Source organism: Ovis aries, chromosome 8 (genome assembly GCF_016772045.2).
Source record: "Ovis aries strain OAR_USU_Benz2616 breed Rambouillet chromosome 8, ARS-UI_Ramb_v3.0, whole genome shotgun sequence".
Lineage (NCBI taxonomy): Eukaryota > Metazoa > Chordata > Mammalia > Artiodactyla > Bovidae > Ovis > Ovis aries.
The window spans coordinates 29,477,517-29,504,186 of NC_056061.1; the positions used below are offsets into that span (position 1 = coordinate 29,477,517).

Here is a 26,670-nt window from a genome sequence, read left to right on the forward strand (position 1 = left end):
AGTTCCTTCGTAGAGGGAGGGGAATCTTAGCTTTAATGGTGTGAAACTAAAAGGCAAAATTAGTGTTTACCAGAGTAGTTTCATGTTTGCTATGTATTCCTTGCTATTGCTTCTCTTTTTAAATTAAACTGAGGAGGCAGCAAGGCAGATATATTTGGCTTTCCAGTTTCTTCTCTTTTGGACTTTGGTCAACACATTGTGGCTGTCTGAACCTCAATTTCAAGGGAAAAAAACCTAAGTTTGTGATGTTCTCTTCAGTAATTAGTAAAGAGATTTACTTAAATTGAATTTCAGATTACTGGATGTTTAAGTAAGAATTAAATAATACTGGTCAAAATACAAATAAGGTCAGGAGCCATCAAAACTTTTTTGGTACTTAACCCTGAAGCCTTCTTTCAAAATTAAGCAGTCATTATCTATTACTTTAATTTCTGGAAGTTGCTTCCAAAATGACTTTTAAGGTATGCTTAAAGAAAAAAGAGGACACTAATTATTTAAGCCTCATGTAGGGAAAATGCTTGTCTTTTCAGGGAAACCAAACATGCTTTTAAAAAACTGGACCCAGAGCATGATGTAATCTGTTATATTTCTTCCTTTGGTCTGGCTCTCAGGAAATCAGAGGATGGTTTTTATTGGTTGTGGTAGTTTTCATCAGTTCGGGAATTCTGTCATCAACCTCTGCTCGTCCCTTTGTCCTTTGGCTCAGAGGGCCAGATGCTGCACCTAGAGCAGTCTAACATGGGGTGTAGTGTATTTTAGGTGTTCTGTTCCCTTTCTCTTCTAACCTTGTTTGCTTTAAAAATTTTACTTCAGTGGTTTTCAGTTTCTCTTTTATCTTTGTTTTTTGAGCTTTGTAGCCTTTCGGGAAAGTTGGCAAAACAAGATGTGGAGTTACTAAGTTTGTATGGAAATAAAATATAATTTAAAATGTTATTTAGCATATTGAGGGTATTAGCAAACTTTGGCCTTGAGTCACAAGTTCCTATTTTAAATTATTTTCATTATTCAGTCAATAAGTAGTTACTGTGTGCTCTGTATGTGTCAAATATTATACTGGGTGCTGATACCCTGTGAGTAACAAAATACTGGCGGGTAAACAAATGATAATAGGGTTTAGTAAGGGTTGTAAAGGAGGGTTGGGGTGCCATGAAAGAACAGAGGGAGGGCTCTTAACTGGCTTGAGACAGTGAAGGCATTCTTGAGTAAGTGAGGGGTCCTAGTTGAGAGCTGAGACATGGGCAAGAGTTAGGGGTAACAGCCAAGAGCTGCCATGAATTGTTTGTTTATCATCTGTGAAGCGCCTTTTAGATGCTTTACATACCTTTGTTGTTGTTCCTAAGTCAGGTCCGGCTCTTTGCAACCCTACCGACTGCAGCACTCCAGGCTTCCCTGTCCTTTGCTATCTCCTGGATTTTGCTCAAACTTACTCATGTCCATTGAGTCAGTGATGCCATCCAACCATCTCATTCTCTGTTGCCTCCTTCTCCTCCTGCCCTCAATCTTTCCCAGCAACAGGGTCTTTTCCAGTGAATCGGCTCTTTGAATCGGGTAGCCAAAGTATTGAAACTTCAGCTTCAGCAGCAGTCCTTCTGGTTCAGGGTTGATTTCCTTTAGGATTGACTGGTTTGATCTCCTTGCTGTCCAAAGGACGCTCAAGAGTCTTCTCCAGCACCACAATTGGAGAGCATCAGTTCTTCAGCACTCAGCCTTCTTTATCATCCAACTTTCATATCCATACATGACTACTGGAAAAACCATAGCTTTGACTATACAGACCTTTGTCAGCAAAATGATGTCTCTGCTGTTTAATATGCTGTCTAGGTTTGTGATAGCTTTCCTTCCAAGGAGCAAGCGTCTTTTAATTTCATGGCTCCAGTTGCTGTCTGCAGTGATTTTGGAGCCCAAGAAAATAAAATATGCTACTGTTTCCACTCCCCCCCACCCCCATTAAAGTGATGGAACCAGATGCCATGATGTTAGTTGTTTGAATGTTGAATTTTAAGCCAGTATTTTCACCTCTCCTCTTTCACCTTCATCAAGAATTCATCATTAATTCCTCTTCGCTTTCTGACATTAGAGTGGTATCATCTGCCTATCTGAGGTTGTTGATATTTCTCCTGGCTATCTTGATTCCAACTTGTGCTTCATCTAGTCTGGCATTTCATATGATGTACTCTGCATATAAGTTAAATAAGGAGGGTGACAATATACAGACTTGACATACTCCTTTTTTGACATACTCCAATTTTGAACCAGTCTGTTGTTCCATGTTTGGTTCTGTTGCTTCCTGGCCTGTATCTAGGTTTCTCAGGAGGCTAGGAAGGTGGTCTAGTATTCCCATCTCTTTAAGAATTTTCCACAGTTTGTTGTGATCCAGACAGTCAAAGGCTTTTAGCTTAGTCAGTGAAGTGTAAGCAGGTGTTTTTTTGGAATTCTCTTGCTTTCTCTATGATCCAGCAAAAGTTGGCAGTTTGATCTCTGGTTCCTCTGCCTTTTCTAAATCTGGCTTGTACATCTAGAAGTTCTTGGTTCACATACTATTGAAGCCTAGCTTGAAGGATTTTGAGCATTACCTTGCTAGCATGTGAACGGAGCACAGTTGTGCAGTAGTTTGAACAATCTTTGGCATTGTCTGTCTTTGGGATTGAAATGAAAATTGACCTTTTCCAGTCCTATGGCCTTTGTTGAGCTTTCCAAATTTGCTGACATATTGAGTGTGGCACTTTAACAGCATCATCTTTTAGTATGTTAAAAAGCTCAGCTGGAATTCCATCACCTCCACTAGCTTTGTTTGTAGTAATGCTTCCTAAGGCCCACTTGACTTCACACTCCAGGATGTCTGGCTCTAGGTGAGCGACCACACCATCATGGTTATCCAGGTCATTAAGACCTTTTTTGTACAGTTCTGTGTATTCTTGCTACCTCTTCAGCTTCTGTTAGGTCCTTGCTATTTCTGTCTTTTATTGTGCCCATCTTTGCATGAAATGTTCCTTTGGTATCTCCAATTTTCTTGAAGAAATTTTTAGTCTTTCCCATTCTATTGTTTTCCTCTATTTTTTGCATTGTTGACTTAAGAAGGCTTTCTTATCTCTTCTTGCTATTCTCTGGAACTCTGCATTCAATTGGGTGTATCTTTCCCTTTCTTCTTTACATACCTAATCTTATTTAATTCTCAGACCCACTCTAGAAATTGGAAACTGAGCTAAACAACTTGCCAAGATCTCTTAGGTAATAAGGGGTAAAACTGGGATTTGACTTAAGGTAGTTTTGTTCCAGAGCCTATCACTGGATAGCAAGGTAAAACTGGAAGTATTCTAGGTATTCTTTGTCTTTGGGCATGTGGAAAGCAGCTTCCAGTATTATGCCTTTTAATAAGGTTTAGAACACTGATTTGGCCAGGTAGAACAAAATTTGTGTCTGAGTGCCATCTGTGTTTGTTACTCTGAGGTTAGTCAGAACTGAGTATAAAATCTTGGCCACGTGCTCAAGGAGTTTGCAGTGAGCCAGAGGAAGAGGGTCATGGTTTATGTTTCTTTGTGACTGTAATCATGATCTTCCTGTAGATCATCTTGACAGCGGTTATGGATTGGGTAGATAATTTGAGTTGAGTCTTGAAGGATGAATACAGTTTGGATATGCAGAAATGAAGAACGGGAATTCTAGGTAGACCCAGGAGAGCAAAAGCATGATGGTGGAAAAACTTAGGGAACTTTGGGAGGTGGCGATTTATTTTGTTTGAAAAACTAGGATGATAAAAGTAAAGAGGTAGGTTGGAATTGGGCCCGAGAAACTCAATCCAAATAAACACGTTTTAAGCTATGTTTCTATCAAGGGAGCTTAAGTGCATGAAATGTTTTCTTTTTGTGTTTGAAAACAGATCACTTCGGTTTGTTTGATTAGGATTCCTATGATTCATTTATGTCTTTGTTTAACAGTTCCTATCTAATATAACGGATTGTGATACAAAACGTATAAAAAATAAAAATTATTCCATTTCATCACTTAAAGATAAACACCATTAAGATGATTTACCTTCTGTATTTTTATTTATAATAAACTTTCTTTATTTACAAAAAATAGGATCACATTGTACATACAGCTTTGAAATCTGTTTTTCTATTTTAACACTGTAAAGTAGAGAATCTTCCACAGCAAGTATTTTTAGTGTCTAGATAGCATTTCTCTACTGATTTGTTCCGTACTCTACTGATGGACATTTATATGTGTTTTCAGGTATTAATTATATGTGTTACCACCCTTATGCTTTATAAACTTAGTTTTAGTTTATTTACTTCTTAATTTCTTGAAGTGGAGTAGATTGATAATTTAAAAGGTATATAGTTCTTTAGGGCTTTTAATAACCTTATTGCCAGATATTCTGTCAGAGTGTACATTGTATGAGAGTTCCTTTTTTCCTTAGCTTCTCGAACGCTGGTAATATCAATTTAAAAAATATTTTTATTAAATAGAACATGCTGAAGTAGAAAGAAATAATTTCCCCCCCAAACCTATATGTTCTCTTATGTCTTTTTTTTTTAACCTGTAGTGCGCATCTTTCTGTCGTGTTCAGTTGCATCTGACTCTTTGTGACCCTTTTGACTGTAGCCCACCAGGCTCCTCTGCCCATGGGATTTTTCAGGCAAGAATACTGGAGTGGCTTGCCATTTCCTCCTCCAGGGGATCTTCCCAACCCAGGGATGGAACCTGAGTCTCCAGTGTCTTCTGAATTGCAGGCGAATTCTTTACACATCGAACCATCTGGGAAGCCCACATGTCTCTGTATTTGTTAGCTAAAAATGTTCCATTTTGTGGCTTTATCTTGGTTTATTTAATTAGTCTCCTATGAATGATTTAATTAGTTCCCAATAAATGGACATTAAGTTTGTTTCCAACTTTTTACTGTTATGGTAAACAAGACTACTTAAGGCTACTTATCGTTGCACAATTGACCAATTATTTTTTGTAGTTTACCTTACTAAAAGTGTAATTGTGAGGTCAAGAGCAGTTCTTTTTTACAGTAAATGGTTAACTGAATAGTAAGTATTAACATATTTGATCTAATTTAATGCGTCCAGTAAATGAGAGTTGAATTAACTTACTTAAAATTCTGCAAATAGGAACTGAGAGAATATTACATGCCAGGCACTGCTAGATTCTAGAGAATTCAAAGGGGCCATAAAGACACTGTCATTATTGTATCTTACAACCCAGTGATTACAGAATTTAAGTCAATAGCACTAATTTAAGTCAGTGAGACTACTTTAGATTATTCTATGCCTTGGTCTCGCAAAAATGTCTTTAGACTCTAAAGGAAACAAAAGAGTTGTATTTACTTATATTTCACTTATCTTTTTTTTCTCAACAGGAAAATAGTTCTTCTTGCAGGATGGGCATTGTTCTTATTCCTTGCATACAAAGTTTCCAAAACAGACCGAGAATATCAAGAATACAATCCTTATGAAGTATTAAATTTAGATCCCGTAAGTAGTATTTTTATATAATGTACATTAGTTTAATGATCCCTTGAAAATACTGTAGGCCCACAGCATAAAAGAAATTGAGTTGTGCCTAAAGAAATCAGACACTGATCAGTTAAAAAAGATACCTAATCTATTTTTATTCTAATGTGTGTATATATATATATATTTGTTTTTGAAGCTACAGAGGTCAATTACCATCCTATTAAGAGTTGGTTTGTAATTGCTAAAATGTAAAAATATTTGGAGATGAGAAGTTAGTATATTTTTAAAAGACATTTCTAAGATTGGTTTAATGCAAAGTTTGAACCAGGAGGTTTATTTATGTTAGTTGGATAGGACCCTGTTTTAGTTGACACTAAGGCAGCATGTTAAGTCTTTATGTCTAGTGAAGAACTGGTAGCTTTATCATAGAAATTCAGATTGATATCTGTTAGGTGACTTTCTTTTTTTATTCTTTAACGTTTCTTAAAAATTAATTTTTATTGGAGTATAGTTGCTTTACAGTGTTGTGTGTTAGGTGACTTTCTTAATTGAACTTGATTGATGGGTCTAAGTAGAAAATTATTCTTTTAAATTTATCTGTGGCAAGTTAGAACTGAAATGTATGCTAGAGATCATCTAGCATTTTCTTCTGATGGAGGAAATGAGGCCCGGAAAATCTGTGTTTTGTCTGGGGTCCCATAACTTCCCTAGTAAACAAGCTGAACCTAGTGCTCTTTCCATTTCTCCCCGATCCTGCTTTCTTTTATTTCTTGTCCCTGCTCAGTAGATGGCTTGATCCAGAGATTCACATAATGCAAAGTAAGGAGTGTATTTATCTTCTGGTTTTCTGCTTTGTAGAAGAAAATTTGCATACCATCTGAATTTTCTTACTGTGATTATCATGGTCATCAAGAGAGATATTTTAAGTTTTAAAGGTTTGGGGATAATTTAATGCCATAAAAAAATCAATTTGAAAAATTGATGAATAGAAATTAAATCTAATTAGGAAACAACTAAGGTAAACTTACTAAGTTACTTAATATTAAAAGTTGTCAAACAGATGAAACCAGATAGTCTTCAGATTATTTCTCAGAAAAGAAATAACTTTGATTTGAGTTTTTTTTAAGCCAGAATTAATTAACTTGATCATTCTTTGATATTTAAAATTCTCTGTCATTTTATTTTATTTAAATGGCATTCATATATTATCAATCTCAAATCATCTATGTGCATGGCATATAGTTAGATGCTCAGTAAAATAAAATATATTGGACAGCATAAATATTTTTACTTAAAAATATGTAAGTGAAATTTATAGGACAAGATACATAAGATAAAAACTTCATTTTCTGAAAATATGAGTAGTTCAATATTTTAAGTTCAGAATGGGATGGATTATGTTTTACAGTGGTCTGCTTATTTTTACTAAAAGAAAGCCTTTTCTTTTAGGGGGCAACTGTAGCAGAGATTAAGAAACAGTATCGTTTGCTGTCTCTGAAATATCATCCAGATAAAGGAGGTGATGAAGTTATGTTCATGAGAATAGCAAAAGCTTATGCAGCGTAAGTATTTTAGAACTCATTATACATTTTTAAGTTTTCTATTGGAATAAAATAGTAATCAGTAAAATAATTGTCATATACTTTTTTCAAGTGTTGACCTCATATGTTGAGTCTTCTATGGAACTTCTGATAACCCTGCAGGGGTAATTTAGCTAAACCTTAATTTTAAGTAACTCGCAGTAGTACTTTTGCCATGTGAGTTGATTAAGTAGTAAGTGATATGTTAATTGAGCTATTTTCAAAGCATACTGATTAGAAGAGGATATACTAACACTTTGCTTTCATTTCTAGGCTTTTTATTAGGCTAGATCTAGTTCTTTTAAATGAGACAAGCATATAAGCATTATAGCTTGTTTCATTTGAACTACTTAAAAGATGAGTTTAATGTTTGGAAAACAGGATAGAGGATATAAAATTTAGTTATTTCTTGGGTGTTAATATTGCAGGAGATAAAAAGGTAGCTGGATTCTTCAGGATAGGTATATCCCACACAACCCTTATGTTGAATTAAAGAGTAAAATACAGACAAGATGTTATCTGTTTTTTAAGGAAAACTCAGTGATGTACAATTGTGTAAGCTAACTTAAAAAATATAAGTAATAGAATATGCAGATATAATAGCAGGCTGTGAAAGTGGAATATGAATGACAAAAGTTTGGCAAATACTGTCTTATGCATTTTTGTGCCTAATAGAAGTATAGTGACTGTGTCTCCTTTCTGCCTACACCCTCCTCCCCAACTCCCATCCTTTGGATGTTTTCTGTGTGAATATGCTTCTGTAATAAAGCAGTACTTGCAGGAGCTTCTGAAGTGTGCTCTACATTTTATTTTCTATACAGCAGATGTTCTCCAGATTGCTGTCTTTCAGTTGGTGTGTTCTTTCCCCCTTTTTTCAGTGTCTCCTTCACACATTTACCCTTGTTGCACAAGTATTACAATGCCTTAGTTGCTGTCTTCAGGTTAATTTAAGAACTGAAGATTTCCAGAGGTCAGATAGCCAAGATTAACTAGTATTTTTAATTTTAGTGTTTTTGGTACAGTTATTTCCCCCCCCCCCCCTTAGTTTTCAGGTATTGTCACATCTTCAAGGTCATGATTTTGTTCTCAGGTTACTGGAAATCTGGCTTTATTATGTATGGTCACTGTTCTAAAAAGTACTGAAGAATAATATATGGCTTTTGGTTTTAACTCAGTTACAGGATCATGATGTGGAGTGTTTTGTATGTAAAGGGTCTAAAATAGTTGATGGTCTATCAGGCAGATGAAGAAGTAAAATGATTACAGGACCCAGAACTCTTGAGTTATTGTAACTTGTATAAGTATAACTAGATTAGTTAAAAGGGTACATTTTACTGAATATGTATGTAATAGGCTTGAGTCATTGAATTGAAGCTGCTGTCTTATGTATAACTCTAGTAGCCTAAGATACGTATTTCAAGCAACTTGTGGAATGCAGTTACAGATTGATCTACAAAGTTTTTCAGAATTTGTCTTGGTTATTTCAGCTAGTTTCTCTTCCCTTATTTGCTCATTATAATAAATAAGTGGGTCATTCCTATTTCTTCAGGCCAGATTGTTACTTAAAGGAAAGGAGGTATGGTTATTTTTGAGGAGTTAGGCCAATTTATGAATTCTCTGATTCATTTTTCTGGATACAGTTGGGATTTTGCTTTTGGGTATAGAACCTGTGTTTAAACTATTTTTTTTAACACATGGGGAGCATGAATTAACATCCTTAAAACTATTTTAATTTTTACAACCTATGTTTGCATGTATTCTTAGATATGAATACATAACTTAGCTGTGTATAGCCAACTCAGGCCACTCATATATAATTTAGTGAAGGCATTCTCTGGATTAGGATTTATAATCTGAACTTGCTGAAACAGTATACAGAATTTATGTATATTTGTAAATGTGCATTTTTTTCCAGGACAAGAGGGGCATAGATTTCATTAAATTTAGATTCCTAATAGGGTTTATGATACAACCTCCCACCCTCAAAGTCAAGGAATATGTTTAGGAAACTTGACTCTCTTTGAATTAAAAAAAAAAAATTACGTTAGTACCAGTGGTGTTGTGTGAGCTTATTATATATAAATTATACTGAAATCACACAGCTTCTAAGTTCTTTAAGTCTTAGAAGTGGTATTATACGGAAGCACTAATAAGTAGCAAAAAATCAGTTGCTTTCTTAAACTGACTTTTTAAAAAATTGATAATTCCTTTGACTATATAGACTGGTTACACAACAGTTGTACACAGAGTGGTTTAATGAATGAGTTAGTGAAATTTTAATCAGATGTGTGTGCAGGTTGAAAAATCAAATGCTTCTTTGACGTGAGCTGTGCTTTATTTTGCAAATCTGAGGGCACTGAATAGAGAACAGAACAGTTTATGTTCCTGCCATCATTAGAAAGGCAGAAAGGAACAAGATAATTATTTTGGGGAAAAGAATCTGATTAGGAGACAGAAAATTTAAAGAAACAATAGCTAAAGCTCTTGCTGAAGTGGACAATTATACAGGGAAACCAAGGCAAACGTTTTTGAGGAATAGCCCTTCCTTAGCAGAAAAGAATCCTAGCGTCACTCCTTATTAACTTGCAGCCTAATAATGCCTTTCCTTGGCTCTTGTATTTTACTGTGGCCTTAGGTCAAATAGTATAAGTGAAGTTACAGTTGAATAAGGACTAAAGATGTCAAGGTGCTCGTTTTCATAAGTGACCAAATTGATAAGTATAAAAATATTTTCAAATCATTGAAAAATTTTGCAATTTTATTAAGGTACTTCTGCATTCTTTCTCTCAACTTGGAGCTTTATTAAATAGCAATATATGTATCTTAGGTACATATGCTCTGGGAAATAAAAATATGGCTAAAATTCAGTTCAGCTTAGTCACGTCTGACTCCCTGTGACCCCATGGACTGCAGCATGTCAGGCTTCCCTGTCCATTACCAATTCCCAGAACCTACTCAAACCTGTGTCCATTGTGTCGGTGATGCCATCCAACCATCTAATCCTCTGTCGTCCTTTTCTCCTCCTGCCTGCCATCTTTCCCAGCATCAGGGTCTTTTCCAAGGAGTGGGTTCTTTGCATCAGGTGGCCAAAGTATTGGAGCTTCAGCTTCAGGCCTTCCAATGAATATTCAGGACTGATTTCCTTTAGGATTGACTGGCTGGATCTCCTTGAAGTCCAAGGGACTCTCAAGAGTCTTCTCCAACACCACAGTTTAAAAGCATCAATTCTTCGGTGCTCTTTATAGTCCAACTCTCACATCCATACATGACTACTGGAAAACCCATAGCTTTAACTAGACAGACCTTCATTGGTAAAGTAATGTCACTGCTTTTTAATATGCTGTCTAGGTTTGGCATAGCTTTTCTTCCAAGGAACAAGTATCTTTTAATTTCATGGCTGCAGTCACAATCTGCAGTGATTTTGGAGCCCCCCAGAATAAAGTCTGTCATTGTTTCCATTGTTTGCCCATCTGTTTGCCATGGAGTGATAGGACCAGATGCCATGATCTTAGTTTTCTGAATGTTGAGTTTTAAGCCAGCTTTTTCACTCTCCTCTTTCACTTTCATCAAGAGGCTCTTTAATTCTTCTTTGGTTTTTGCCATAAGGGTGGTGTCATCTGCATATCTGAGGTTATTGATATTTCTCCAGCAATCTTGATTCCAGCTTCTGCTTCATCCAGCCCGGCATTTCTCATGATGTACTCTGCTTATAAGTTAAATAAGCAGGGTGACAATATACGGCCTTGACATACTCCTTTCCCAATTTAGAACTAGTCTGTTGTTCCATGTCTGGTTCTAACTTTTGCTTCTTGTCCTGCATACAGATTTCTCAGGAGACAGATCAGGTGGTCTGGTATTCCCATCTCTAAGAATTTTCCACAGTTTGTTGTGATCCACACAGTCAAAGCCTTTGGCGTAGTCAATAAAGCAAAAGTAGCTGTTTTTCTGGAACACGATGATCCAAAATGTTGGCAATTTTGTCTCTGGTTCCTCTGCCTTTTCTAAATCCAGCTTGAACATCTGGAAGTTCATGGTTCACATGCTGTTGAAGCCTGGCTTGGAAGATTTTGAACATTACTTTGCTAGCATGTGAGATGAGTGCGATTGTGCAGTTGTTTGAACATTCTTTGGCATTGCCTTTCTTTGGGATTGGAATGAAAACTGACATTTTCCAGTCCTGTGGCCACTGCTGAGTTTTCCAAAATTAGCTGGCATATTGAGTATAGCACTTTGACAGGATCATCTTTTAGGATTTGAAATAGCTCAACTGGAATTCTATCACCTTCACTAGCTTTGTTCATAGTGATGCTTCCTAAGGCTCACATAACCTTGCATTCCAGGACGTCTGACTTTAGGTCAGTGATCAGACCATTGTGGTTATCTGAGTCCTGAAGATCTTTTCTATATAGTTCTTCTGTGTACTCTTGCCACCTCTTCTTAATATCTTCTGCTTCTGTTAGGTCCATGCCATTTCTGTCCTTTATTATGTCCATCTTTGCATGAAATGTTCCCTTGATATCTCTAATTTTCTTGAAGAGATCTCTAGTTTTTCCCATTCTATCATTTTCCTCTATTTCTTTGCATTGATCACTGAGGAAGGCTTTCTTATCTCTCCTTACTCTGCTTTGGAATTCTTCATTCAGATGGGTATATCTTTCCTTTTCTCCTTTGCCTTTAGCTTCTCTTCTTTTTTCAGCTATTTGTAAGGCCTCCTCAGGCAAACTTTTTGCCTTTTTGGATTTCTTTTTCTTGAGGATGGTCTTGATCACTGCCTCCTTGACAATGTCATGAACCTCCGTCCGTAGTTCTTCAGGCACTCTATCAGATCTAATCCCTTGAGTCTATTTGTCACTTGATTTAGGTTATACCTGAGTAGTCTAGTGGTTTTCCCTACATTCTTCAATTTAAGTCTGAATTTTGCAATAAGGAGTTCATGATCTGAGCCACAGTCAGCTTCCGGTCTGTATTTGCTGACTGTATAGAGCTTCTCCATCTTTGGCTAAAATTAGGTTTGAACATAAACATAATCTATTGCCAGTAGGTCTGCAGGTATGTCTTCCTTATTATGTTATTGGTCATTTTTGTATGTTTTTGACTGCCTTGTCTCCATAACAACTTTGTAAGGTTTCTGAAGGAAAGAGTTCTTTTAATGTTTTTATTTTATTTTTTTTTAAATGTCTATGCCAGGACCTGGAATAAAGCTACTCTTACCCCGTGCCTTGAGCCATTGCCCAGGTCATTGGTTATATTTATGTTTACGTATTTTAAAAAAGTCACTGTCTCTCATATTGCCTGAGTTAGGAAGCTGTTGCTTTAGCAAGTATTTGCCTAGTCTTCCTGGAAGTTGTCTTAGGAGAAAATTGGGATCTCAGCACAGTGCAAATGAGCTTTACCATAGCAGAGGAGTTTTATAGGTGGTGTTTAGTTTTTTCTTTGAGAATGTGGTTCAAGTTTTGGAGGGATTATTATTAATCATGTATTAAGTTTATATTTAAAATATAGGTATATATCATTATTAAAATAAATTAAAGCATGCCCATTACAAAATTTTGGGAAATAAGTGAGTGTATAAGATTGAAAAAAGTCACGTCTAATTCCCCCTGCCTCCTTAGAAAATGTAATAGCCGTTAAAGTTTGATCTTCTGTCTTGAACTGGCTAAACTTGAGAACTCTTGCGCCAACTAAGAATTTGTATCTGGGCTAATTAATTAGCATTTTTTGTTAATGCTGAATTCCTTCCTTACCTGGCCCTATTTTTTTTCAGATTCCAGAGGGTTTTTCTTGATTCTCTGAAATTGTTTCTTTTAAGAAATGAATTGGTTGGTTAATGGAGTTTGTGTAGTTGAGTACTTGTTTTTCAGATGTGGTTTTCTAATTTTGCACCTTTGTTCTTTTTATGCCAGTTTAACTGATGAAGAATCCCGGAAAAATTGGGAAGAATTTGGAAATCCAGATGGGCCTCAAGGTGTGGTAAATGATGATTAAAAAAATACTGGGGTTAAGGTATTGTGTATATTATGAAAATGTTAGATTTAAAAGAACGTTTTGATTTTCTTAGTTTGTGAATAAAAAAATTACAACTGCACAGAGTTAAACAGATATGTAAATTGAGCTTCCTTTACTTAATTTTTCTAGAGATTAGTTGGAAAGATCTTTGATTTGGTGAAAAGAGTAGTCACTGTCATTATTTATCATTTCCAGTTAGTGGTTGATAAAAATAGGATGAAAAATCTTTTTTTTTCTTTACTGACTAAACATTTTCCCATATATTCATAGTGTTTACATAAACTTAGGAGATGTAAATGGATTTAAGTGTTCTGAGAAGAAGGAATTCATGTACTTAGGTTTTTTTTTTCTTTTGGAAAAATTTGAAGTTTCCAATATAAACCGTATCACATCAACTTTTGTGTATGAGACACACATAGTAAGATAATCTTTAAGTTTTTTGGAAGTGACAGGGGAGGTAGAATTTAGGGATATAAATAAATGAAACTGGAAGTGCAGACTCTTCAAGATACTCTTCCTGTTTTAGCCACAAGCTTTGGAATTGCCCTCCCAGCTTGGATCGTTGACCAGAAAAATTCAATATTGGTGAGTACGCTTAATAAGACACATGATAATGTGTTAGACATATCTTGATAATATAAAGATAACATTACAAAGAAAATTCCAGTATACTGTTTCTAATTTAACTGTGTATTATGGAAACTTTTTATGTAATGGAGGAAAGAATTGGTTCTTATTATTACATTGCAGTTTGGGGGAGTGTACTCTAGTGTAGTTTTAGAACCTTCAAATTGTGGTGATTTCTTTTGGAGGTAGTTTCAGATTGGGTCCTACCCTTGGTTTAGGGAACTACTGTTTCTTACGGTGTTGACATTTATCCCTAAGTAGTACTCTGAATTACCCTGTATTCCGCATTTATCCAAGCTAAATTAATTTTAATGTGTCCTAACATAATGGTATGTATTCTGTATGGTACTTTAAGGGGCAGCAGGATGATCAGACTTGAATCAGCAATGAGAGGCTGCAAGTCTTAAAACATCAGAAATTGTCGTAACCTGTTGTTTAGGAATTCCCTACTTCTCCTTTCTTGAAAATAATTATCTAGGGAGCTGTCTTTAAAGCAATAAAAACCAGTCTGTCATTTGTAACATTTGTTACAATCCTTACAGTTTGTCATTTGTTTTGAAAATGGCTATTTAGTGTCATTTTATGGCTATTTATTTACATGTTTTCTTCCAGGGTATATAGTTGTTGTATATAAGCATGTTGAAGGAATACTAGAGAAGAGAAAGATTGTTAGCTACCAGATTTGGGATTGAGTAGTAGGACAGAAATCACACCAATGGAAATTACCTGCAAACAGCATTATATGTTCTGTTTGATATTGAGGCAAAGAAAGCAGGTTCTACCATTTATTTCTGAGGCACTAACTACTTGCTAAGATGTGAATGACCCTTGAACAGCAGGGGCTTGAACTGTGTAAAGTGAAAGTGAAAGTCACTCAGTCGTATCCGACTCTTTGCGACCCCATGGACTACGCAGTCCATGGAATTCTCCAGGCCAGAATACTGGAGTGGGTAGCCTTTCCCTTCTCTAGGGGATCTTTCCAACCCAGGGATCGAACCCAGGTCTCCTGCATTGCAGGCGGATTCTTTACCACTGAGCCGCCAGAACTGTGTAGGTCCACTTATATATGATTTTTTTTCCCAATAAATATGGACTATAGTACTCCACAATCCATGGTTGAATCCATGAATGCAAAGCCACAATATGGAAGGCCAGCTCTAAAGTTATATGTGGATTTTCGACTGCAAGGAGGTTGGTCCCCCAGCCCCCACATTACTCAAGGTCAGCTGAAGTTGGCTCTCCCTGTCAGCATGTTTCACATCCCTGGATACTCTGTTACCACCAATTTATATAAAGGACTTGAGCATCCCTGAATTTTGGTATCCTTGGGGGTTTTGAAACCAGTTCCCCTCAGATACTGAGGGATGATTGTATATGCTGCAGATTCCCTATCTGCAAAAAAGAAAATAATAATGGTACCTTCCTCGTAGAGTTTGAAAGTTAGGATTAAATGAAATACATAAGATGTGCTTTTAATAGTGCCTCCATGTAAGCCTCAAAATAAGTGTTCATGGATGTTGTAATTTACCTCATGAAGGAATGAATGGTCTTTTTCCTCCTCCTTTTCAATTCAAGGTTTTACTTGTATATGGCTTGGCATTCATGGTTATCCTTCCAGTTGTTGTGGTAAGTTCCAGCTCTTTTTATTAACATTTTTTAAGGGAAGAGAGTGGGTGGCATGGTTTGGGGTCTCCTTATAAGATCGTAATTTGTGTTAGAATATAATCCATAATCCATTAATCCTTGAGTTTTAAGAATTTTGTATTCAACTATCCTTTAAGGTCTTCTAAAGGTGACATCACTTTAGTATGTTAAAATGTGTCTCCTCACGATTCAGAACTTACACACAAATGAGATAATACAGATATATTTAGAATTTAAGGTGAAAGTCTTCTGTCACCACCTACCCCAATTCCATCTCTCTGTTGGAGATAATCGCTACTAAGTTTGTTGATTTCCTTTTCAGATCTTTTTCTATGCATTAAATGTATACACATGTTTTTTAAAATGTGGTCTTACTATAGATATTGTCCTGTGACTTTTTTGCTTCATACAGGAATACAACATGTAGAACAACCTCATTTTTAAAAGAGTCTGCATCAGTTCAGTCAGTTCAGTCACTCAGTCATGTCTGACTCTTTGCGACCCCAAATATAGAGATACCATAATGTTTATGATTTTATTGTTTATTACCTTCATGACTGGTGGTGTTCGTACTGACCTTAGGATTCCCATGAATCCTGTAGTGAGGCTTACGATTAACCTGTCTTGCTTGCTTCATAGGATTGTTGTGTTAGAATCCAATTGTATGGAATAATGTGAATGAAAGTAGTATATCAGCTGTAAAATTGCTCTTACACTTATTTGTCAAACAGTTATTGAAGACATGCCATGTGTCAGAAACCAACTTGTTGCTTATAGCAGTGGGTTGTTTCATTCCTGTTTTGTCTGTAAACGATTTCTAGTTGAAACTTAAATCTTTTAATCTTATATATATAATGAGTTAGGCTGGTATTTAGGCATCATGCAGCATAAATACTTGCCAGATAAATCATTTGAAATATATAGTAAAGGTATTTGTTCTAAAGAGCAGGTATTTTTATTGGTTTATGAACATTTAGAAAATTTGACCATAAACATTCTGCATCAAAGTTAACATTTATTGTGGTTTTCATGTTTTTTTCCTTGTTTAATTTTGTGTCTTAGGGCTCTTGGTGGTATCGCTCAATACGCTATAGTGGAGACCAGATTCTAATACGCACAACACAGATTTATACCTACTTTGTTTATAAAACTCGAAATATGGATATGAAACGTAAGTAAACTTAAGTAACTGTGATAGTAAATTATTTTCTGAGTCATTTATGTGAAATTGGTATATGTATTCAATTGGAGGAATTCCATTTTATAGTTTTAGGGATATTCATTTCATTATAGCTAAAGCTGGAGGAAGATGCTAATACCCTTTGTCATATTTCTTGATCTGTTGTTCTGTTATTCACTCAGCTATATGTATATGTATATATTTTCCCTTCAGAGATTTTTATGGTAAAGCTCCTTATGGATTAATTTTGTAATAATTCCAGCTAACATTTTTTGAGTATTTATTATTGCCAAGTATTGTGAGGCACTATCATATATTAACTCATTTAATCTTTGTATGCTCCCATAAATAAGTGCAGTTTTTAAGCACATTTTATAGATGAAGAAACTGAGCTCAAGGATACATAGTAAGTGACAGCTAGGATAGAACTCAAGCAGTGTGGTTCCCAAGCCAGTACATTATACCATGCTAATGGTGTAAAATAAGTAGAGGTCTTAGGAGTGTTTAAAGAAATTTGCCAAAATATTTCATTCCCAGAGGCTTATTTCAGAATTTATTATGACATAAAAAGTAACATCCTAAATACTTTCTTTGATCCCATAAAGCTAACATTGTAAATTTTATCCCTGGAATACTTAATATTACCTTTCAGAAACACTGCTCTGTTGAAATCTTACACATTTAAAAAAAAAAAGGACATAAGTTTAAAATTGTGCTTCATGGGTGGATGCATTTTTGTTCCAAAACCTGAGTGGACTTTGTCATATTTTGTGTTTGCCAATTTTATTAACTCTCTTGGTAATGAGAAAGAGATTTATCATATAATCCCAGGATTATATGACTGTGCGAGTCGATTTTATATTTCTGAAGAGTGAGCAGGTCTTTTATTTCTGAGGAGTGAGTGAGTGTTACCCTCCCTTGTGCACATGTACACTCTTCTATGTGCTGCGTTGAAATCTTAATATATAAACATTCTTCCTTATGGAAATATTTCATGTTTGTAACCAGTTTTGATACGTTTTCTTGGGCCAGTGATCTTGATTTCTGTTTCATTTCTGAGGGCGGTACTTAGCTTACACAATTCTATCAGAAAAGCTTTGTTTAGCTTTATTTAATTTTGTTTGGTTAGTTATCATTGGTTTTAGGACTGGCACCATTTATATAGCTGTCTAAGGAACTGTTGTTTTCATTCAAATATTTGATGGTAGTAATAGTAATAGCTCACACACATTACTGTGCTTATGTGTATCAGGCACATATGAAGAAATTGAGGCCCATAGAGAAGTGAAGAATATTGTCTTAGGTCATTCAGCTAGGACTTGAACGCTTCAGGGTTTATGCACTTAACTCCTATACTGTCCTGATTTTTGTGAGAACATTGCATGCATTTTCTGGCATAAGGTGAAGATTGATAACTCTAGTGCCAGTCATTAAAGAGCTTGTATAGAATAAGGAAAGTAACACTAATATATGTGACCTCAAATCGTGTATTTCAAGGAACACTATTCCCACAAAGCCCTCCATGAGTCCATAATAAAAATTTTTGTAAATTACAGTATATTTTAGATTACTCATGGCATTGGGGAGTCATGACGTGAAGAAACCTGAACCCCTTTCTAACCCCCTTTTTTCATGAAGCAGTTAGCAGTGCCACATAGATTCCTTGCTGCTGCTGTATAGCTCAGGGCACCCTACTCCGTGTTCTGTGGCGGCCTAAATGGGAAGGAAATCCAGAAAAGAGGGAGTATATGGGTACGTGTAGCTAATTCAGTCGGCTAAGCAGTAGATAGAAGCTAACACAGCATTGTAAAGCAGCTATCCTCCAATAAAAATTCTGTTTAAAAAAAGAAATTTTATGTGGAACACATGATTCCATCTAGAAACCGATGCTATTTGTAGTGATTTTAACGCACCTAGTTGCTTCTGGGCCCGTAATTTGACATGTATTTCTGTTTACTTGTGATAGGTAATATTACAAACACTTTTTAAAAATGAGATGTTTCTTTTGTTGCGAGAGAAATTTATACCTGTTAATATTGATTTTAGCATTGTATGTGATTAGAAAACTGCCTCCCTCTAGGATTAATCTGGTATCATTTGGGGAAGGTGATTAAGGGTCAGTAAATTTATTTTTCTTTGTATTTATTTTGTTTTTTTAGGTCTTATCATGGTTTTGGCTGGAGCCTCTGAATTTGATCCTCAGTATAATAAAGATGCCACAAGCAGACCAACAGATAATATTTTAATACCTCAGGTTAGGCCTGTCTCCCAAATTCTTTGATAAACATTTAAATATTAAAGTTTATGCTTTATTAAGTATATACTTTTTAATAATTATTTTCTTTTCCTTAGCTCATCAGAGAAATTGGCAGCATTAATTTAAAGAAGAATGAGCCTCCACTTACCTGCCCTTATAGCCTGAAGGCCAGAGTTCTATTACTGTCTCATCTTGCTAGAATGAAAATTCCTGAGACCCTTGAAGAAGGTATTTTGATTCTACTGTCTGTAGGGTTTTAGTGGTACAAAAGCAGTAGATTTAATTAGGCCTCATGGTGCAGTGTTTTTGTCACTGTTCTTTTTTGCTCAATCAGATAATTACTCAAGGACCTTTTAAAAACAAATCTATATGCTACATACGTAATTACTTTCACAAATACTTTGAAGGTCTTAGTAAGTCAAATGATTTGGCAAATGTTAAAATGTTGTATTTCAAGGTAAGAGAAATACTCTATGAAAAATGTCTAGTTAATTGCAGATTATTCAGTAATTCCTGATTTTTTTTTTTCTATTGGTTTTGCCATACATTGACATGAATCCACCACAGGTGTGCATGAGTTCCCAGTCCTGAACCCCACTCCCACCACCCTCCCCATATCATCTCTCTGGGTCATCCTGATGACTTTAAAAAAAAAAATGAATTTTGAAGCTTTTTGCGGGGAGAAAAAATGGATTTCACAACAGATATCTCAGTCAGCACCACTAGTAGCACCATCATACTCCAGCTGCTGCTGCTGCGTCGCTTCAGTCGTGTCCGACTCCGTGTGACCCCACAGACGGCAGCCCACCAGGCTCCCCCGTCCCTGGGATTCCCCAGGCAAGAACACTGGAGTGGGTTGCCATTTCCTTCTCCAGTGCATGAAAATGAAAAGGAAAAATGAAGTCCCTCAGTCGTGTCCGACTCTGCAACCCCATGGACTGCAGCCTACCAGGCTCCTCCATCCATGGGATTTTCCAGGCAAGAGTACTGGAGTGGGGTGCCATTGCCTTCTCCCCATACTCATGTCTGTTTAATCTTTACTTAAAGCTTCATCAGTACTTGAAGCCATCTATTCTACTTTAAAAAAAGCAGTAGATTAGGACTGTGGTGTCTCCAGGAATGTTGTGAATTTGAGTGTCATCTCTTTTCACTTGCATTATTTCAATTGAAAGTTTTAAAAGAAAGTTATTATATTTACTGAATAAATTTTCTTTCTGAATGAATCAACCCACCCTCCCTCTGCTTTAAGCCAATAATGCAATCAAATGCCTTTGAAAACAAGGTCAGTTGATGCTCAGTGATTAATGATAGTGCCATAGGCTATGTATGATGGAATTAAAGTACACTATTTAGGCATTGTTTATTGAAGTTGCAAAGTAACTAGTAATTCTGTCCCTGATGTTCTGTACAGATATGAAGCCATCTCCATTTTTACCAATTATGTAAGGAGCAGGAAACAAATTTATTTTAGTTTATCAACCCTACTGAATGATCTCATGGTTAACTATTGTTGCAGTATAAGTGAAAGAATCTCTCTCCCCTCCTCCTATCCTCTCTCTTCATTTAGTTGACATTCATTCTCAGTCTTAGTCTTTGGACTTATCCATAATTATAGAAACTTAGATGCGCAAGAAGAAAATTTTTGAAGTTCTTCAGTTAGGTTATGATTAAGTTTAAGACTGTTACCAGAAAAAAAGGTAGGGAGTAATTTATAAAGCTAAAAACCATAATATTAAAAGTTTGCCTTTAAAACATCTAATCTGAGCTAGGGTTTTCTGATTGATATTTTGACATAGTGCTGCCGAGGAGAAACAGTTGTGTTCAGCCTATAAAATTCTGAGGTCATATGAAAAATTTGTTGGACAACTTAAATTTAGCTTTTGTCTTGGACTACACATAATAAAAATGTTTTAGTATAAAAGAAGAATGATTTGTTTCAGGTGTTTTATTGTTTTGCAGATCAGCAATTTATGCTGAAAAAATGCCCTGCCCTACTTCAAGAAATGGTTAATGTAATCTGCCAACTAATAATAATGGCCAGGAGCCGTGAAGGTGAGGAGGAAGCATAATTATGTTGTACTTTTTCTCGCAAGCATATAGTACAGATTATACTTTTAAGATTTGTGGGAACCTAATATATTTCTGTCTGTAAGTTTTCAGTTTTAATTCAGTTTTTTCATTGTTTTATTGTTTATTTTTTTATTGTTTGCAAAGATTTAAATATCCTTTTCTTCCTCTGAATATTTTTAGAATTAGGTTAACAATGAGTTTGAAATAATTCTTTAAGTGCTGTAATGATGATTCATCCGACATATAGTGTTGTTTGCACGAAGGGAAAAAAGAACAAGGGAGTTTATGGTCTGTAATGGAAAGTGACCCTTAGAAAAGGAGGGAGTGGCTGTGTTTTGTTGTTATGGATGATGTCATTTTGTGGCATGACATCAGTATGTTCTTAATACCAAAAATGTCTTACGATTTACTGGTTTTGGAAGTGGTGCAAAGAATTTTTCCGTTAAAATCGATGGTTGTTGCTGGTTAATGTACATTTGACCAAGTTTGTATATTTTGTGTGTCTTATCCAGTAACTTTTAAAGGAAAGTCAACACTGTGATCATAAAATTTGAGATGTTAAGGATGTTCACATGGATATGTGTTTGTTATGAATTGTGTACTCTGAACATATAAATAGTCCAGCCCTGTTTTTGCTTTTCCTCCTGTTCTTTCTAAGAAAGGGAGTTTCGTGCTCCAACTTTGGCATCCCTTGAAAACTGCATGAAGCTTTCCCAGATGGCTGTGCAAGGCCTTCAGCAGTTTAAGTCTCCCCTTCTGCAGCTCCCTCACATCGAAGAAGACAATCTTAGAAGAGTTGCTAATCATAAAAAGGTAATTTGCCACTATAATATTAGTCTTAAGCAGTTTGTCATGTCACTTAAAGGTAACATGAATGAAAATTTTTCTATAAGCGGTTATATGAACATCTTAGATTTAAAATGTTTCAAGCATTCTAAAACTATGCCTTAAGTGATTCTGTTAACACTTTCTTGAATAGGTAGCTATTTTATAACATTTTATTAATACTACCGAAATGATCTTACTACTTTGGGAGGGGGTCAAAATTTTAGCAGTTAACACTTTGTTCTTTATGTTGCCAAAAATACATGTACTGTGTAAAAATGCACTGTATACTTTTTATTTATTTCACTAATGGCTTAAAGCTTGAGCATTAGTTTATTGGGTATGCAAAAAAATTAAGCATTCAATATAAGCATTCAATCACTATATTCAATAAGTAGATCATATAAAGATAATTCTTATTTAGAAATTATAGTCTGTATATAGATTATGAGAACGAATTTTAAGGCATAGCAAAAAATGTGTATAAATTAAAAATGAGGAAATATAGGGAAAAAATGGAATGAAATTATAATTTTAAACATCACTTTGTATATATTAGAGGACAGAAGATAGACATTGGACTTGATAGTAGTAAGGTAGAACTAATAAATGTATATTAGAAATTTGTATCAGAGCACTCTTCTCTCAAGTAAGTGTGTTGCTCTTTTAAATTTAATCACATTTAAAGTCATAATTGAAAACGTCATCATTCAAAAGCAGGCATTTCACATGCCTCATGATCTAATCCCTATCTGTGACAGTAAAAATTAATAACTGGCAGCGAATACTCAGAAATTAAAAAACCTTCTCCTTGGTATTCATTTAACCAGGATTGGTATTACTGCAGTAACAGCTGTATTTAGAAAATAACAAGAATGAGAATAATGCATCAGTTCAGTTCAGTCACTCTGTCCTGTCCGACTCTATGCGACCCCATGGACTGCAGCACGCCAGGCTTCCCTGTCCATCACCAACTCCTGGAGCTTGCTCAAACTCATGTCCATCGAGTTGGTTATGCCATCCAATCATCTCATCCTCTGTCGTCGCCTTCTCGTGCCTTCAATCTTTCCCAGCATCAGGGTCTTTTCCAGTGAGTCAAGTCTTTGCATCAGGTGGCCAAAGTATTGGAGATTCAGCTTCAGTATCAGTCCTTCCAAATAGTCAGGACTGATTTCCTTTAGGATTGACTGGTTTGACCTCCTTGCAGTTCAGGGGTCTCTCAAGAGTCTTTTCCAACACCACAGTTCAAAAGCATCAATTCTTTGGCACTCAGCTTTCTTTATGGTCCAACTTTCATATCATACATGACTATTGGAAAAACCACAGCTTTGACTAGACGGACCTTTGTTGGCGAAGTAATGTCTCTGCTTTTTAACATGCTAAGTTGGTCATAGCTTTTCTTCCAAGGAGCAAGTGTCTTAATTTCTTTAAAATAAAAAAAACTAAAAGAATAGTAAGACCTAAAGAGTACATACAGCTATATACTTGGAAATAAATTCGTATTCTTAAAAAGTTTTTATCATTAAAATTAAAAATAGAGGTCTGCAAACTGAACAAATTAAATGACAGTAGTTCCTGCTTGGGGTCAAGAGTCTATATGAATGTTACTATTTTTTTCCTCCAACTTTAGTTTTTTCTAATTTAGAAAATAACTGTGTGTTAACTTTGTAATAAAAAGTTCTTAAATTTAAATTTCCTTGGAGAAAAAGGCTGTGAAATGCACTAAAGCTGTGTTTTCTGCTTTGAAATGTATATAATTTTAACATTTTTCTAAAAGCTTTTGGATTTTGTTTTAGTAAACATATTAGTAATTTTCTTTTTATGAAGAGTTTCATGGGTTTAGGATTTATTTCCTGTCTCCTTTAAAATTTAGTTCAAAATTAAAACTATCCAGGATTTGGTGAGTTTAAAAGAATCAGATCGTCACAATCTGTTGCATTTCCTTGAAGACGAAAAATATGAAGAGGTTATGGCTGTCCTTGGAAGTTTCCCATATGTGACTATGGACATAAAGTCACAGGGTAAGTGAGAGGTTTCCTGTTGTTTCCCTGTTGACGGACTGGCTCTGGTTTATTTGGCTCAAGGTTCTCAAAACACTTCATAACTTTTAATTAGACTTTGTAGAATTGTAGTTTACCTGTCAGATTTGCTGTGATGGAAGATGTCATAGAGTTAGTAGTTTTGGTTTGAGAATGCTTTTGTTCTATAGATCAACTTTAAGGAACATCTTAACTTTCCAAAGAATGGAAGAGATTTCCAAATGTAATGGAAGATATTTGAAATATGTCTATTGTTAGTATAAAATAGCTGCTTAGTTCTAAAATTAATTTTTTTAAAAACCTAACTTATTTATACATATTAAGCTTTGAAAATCACCACGCTCTGTGCCACATTTCATGTGTTTTTCTTGACTTTTGTCTTTATGTCTGCTTGGAGTGGAAAAAGAGAAATTATTTTTCTACCATATAATTGTCCTATGAGTCCCATTTTACAGCTGAATATAATATTTTAGAATGGTGACAGAATTAGAGATTATTCTGCTCCATTCTTTCATTGTGACATTATTCTGAGCTTCGGCATTTACTAAGTTGCTGTTGTTAGAAAATTCTTGTGGGACCGAGAATGCAAGGATGTGTTAGGAATCATTCCTGTTTTTAAAGGGCTTGTAGTTAAGTTCATTATATTATTAAGATTTTTGGGGATGTGTGTAGCAAATGTGTTTTTTAAAAGTAAACAATGAAAAAACATTGCAGAAAACATCTTTAAGGTGCTTTTTTCATATAAACTATTTTGAAGTTCTTGCCTTAAAAAAAAGTATTTTTAACATTGCTTAGAATACTAGTTTGCAGGCATTTGATTATACAGGTAAAATCTTGTGAGTATAAAGTTTGTACAATTTAATAGAGTGACAGAACCCTCTTTTATATCACTGTGAGAGAAAGCTATGGTAATCCTCACAATATACTATTTTTTAAAAGATCTGGACTTGAAACTTGGCAGTGCCAGCATAGCCATTTTGTGGCCTTGGGCGTTTTACTTTATTCCTTAACCTCAGTCTCTTTAAACAAATAATAATAATGCTTCATAGAGCTATTTTAAGGATTAAATGAGTACATTGTTGAAGACATCTTCTGGAGAAATTTATATAGAGTAGATAGTAAATTATTTTTTATTTAGTAGCCTTAAAATTCTATACGTTTGAAATGCTAAAGTCTCAGATTGATTTGGATAAGTTAAGTTTTGCTGTTTGCCTTGACGTAGAGCTTGATTTTTATTTATTTATTTTTATGTCTTACAGTATTGGATGATGAAGATAGCAACAACATCACAGTAGGATCCTTAGTTACAGTTTTGGTTAAATTGACAAGGCAAACAATGGCAGTAAGTAGTCTGTATTTTTATGCTTTGAGAGTTTATATATCTGAGAGTTTAAGATATTTATGTTCATTTTCTCATTTTAAGTTATACATGTTCAAAGTCAAAATTATTTAGTTTTGCAAATCTAATTTTGCAGATTCTTGTTAGCCATTTTGAAATTTTAATTTTAGATTTTCTCATTTGTTTTCACACACACAAAGTTGGAAGATAGATGAATTCTTCAGGTGATGATTTGTTAATTCCCTATAAGGTATTATAATGTAATCTGGGTATCTTTCTTAAACTATAAAATGTTAAACAGATATTAATTATTGTTGAGAATTTCATTACCTACTCCTTTTTAATCAGTTCTTAAGAGAATTTACTCCCTTTTATTTTAAAAAGTATAGTAAAATAGCTCTTTTAGTAAATATGTAAAAAATTTATGCTGTCTGGGAAACAAATTTAGGCAATGCAGAAAAGCATAGGAAGAAATTAAAATCACCTAAAATTCTACCACTCTGAGATCATCAGTTTTGAAGCTCATCCCTTTAGATAGCCTGATGCATGAATACCCACAGAATTAAAATGATATTGATAACATGGATCCCTTATTTCACCCCTGCTTCCTTAGAAAGCCACCTTATCAGACCCAGATGACCAGAACTCAGTCTTGTGTAAATCATTTGTATCTTTCTCCATGCTCATGTTTACTATCTGGACCTTTCAGTGCATATATGTATATGCATATATATGTATGCTGGTACTTTTCTCATTCCTTTTCATTAAATCTAGTCATATGTATGTTTCCAGCATCTTGTTTTTCTCAGTTTCTGTTACATATTCATATTACCTCCCAAGCTAAGCACACCTCCCAAGTTGCAAGTATAGTTGTAACTAATTTTTACCAAACTATATAGTATTTCAGCTCATTATTATTGAACCAGTGGTAGATTTTAGCCTATTCTACTCTGAGGTCTGTGGGCATCTTCAGGAAATATGGTGCATTTAAAACCCATGTCTAAAACCTCTGGTAGAAAAAGCATATTTTGTAGTTGTTATTGTGTTAGTTGCCCAGTTATGTTGGACTCTTTGGGACCCCATGGACTAAAGCTTGCCAGGCTCCTCTGTCCATGAAATTCTCCAGGTAGGAATACTGGAGTGGATAGCCATTCTATGATTCACAGTAGGACATACCAAAACAAAGATACTGATTTTATGGTAGCAGGTGGTAAAGGAAGCATTTGTATGTATAATGGACTCTGAATGAGAGGTGCCTCCTGGGAGATGAGGCTGCTCTAAGCCGGTGGCCAGGGTTAGATTTTGACACTGCCTAAGTGCTTTGGAATTCCCAGCCCAAGAAATGAGCACAAAGCTGTCCTTGGGCTGTTGTTGATGTTTCTCAGGTAATTGGTAGAAGAAAAAGCAGACGTGGCCTGGAGAAAGGGGAAGAATCAAGTATTTATCTTCTAGTATCAACTGTATTTCAATATAATTATTAGAATTCAACTAACAAATGAAGAAATGAAGCAGAGATGATAGAATTAGGCTAGGTGATGACAAACTTTTTCTCTAAAGGTTCAGTCAGTAAATATTAATATTTTTGATTTTTACAGGCCATACAGTCTCTGTAGCAATGGCTGAACTCACAAATAGGCATGG

At 35.2% G+C, this 26,670-nt stretch overlaps 1 protein-coding gene across 1 annotated transcript in view; it reads left to right on the forward strand.

Annotated features, from left to right (window-relative positions):
- The window catches only part of SEC63 (SEC63 homolog, protein translocation regulator), a 64,583-nt gene that overhangs the window by 17,330 nt on the left and 20,583 nt on the right, over positions 1–26,670 (forward strand). The window contains exons 3-14 of the mRNA XM_027972390.3: positions 5,366–5,480; positions 6,912–7,024; positions 12,946–13,007; positions 13,575–13,633; positions 15,251–15,301; positions 16,382–16,490; positions 18,659–18,753; positions 18,852–18,984; positions 20,716–20,808; positions 21,485–21,639; positions 23,525–23,672; positions 24,950–25,032. Of these exons, the coding sequence (XP_027828191.1) occupies positions 5,366–5,480; positions 6,912–7,024; positions 12,946–13,007; positions 13,575–13,633; positions 15,251–15,301; positions 16,382–16,490; positions 18,659–18,753; positions 18,852–18,984; positions 20,716–20,808; positions 21,485–21,639; positions 23,525–23,672; positions 24,950–25,032 (1,216 nt within the window). The remainder of the gene's footprint in view (positions 1–5,365; positions 5,481–6,911; positions 7,025–12,945; positions 13,008–13,574; positions 13,634–15,250; positions 15,302–16,381; positions 16,491–18,658; positions 18,754–18,851; positions 18,985–20,715; positions 20,809–21,484; positions 21,640–23,524; positions 23,673–24,949; positions 25,033–26,670) is intronic.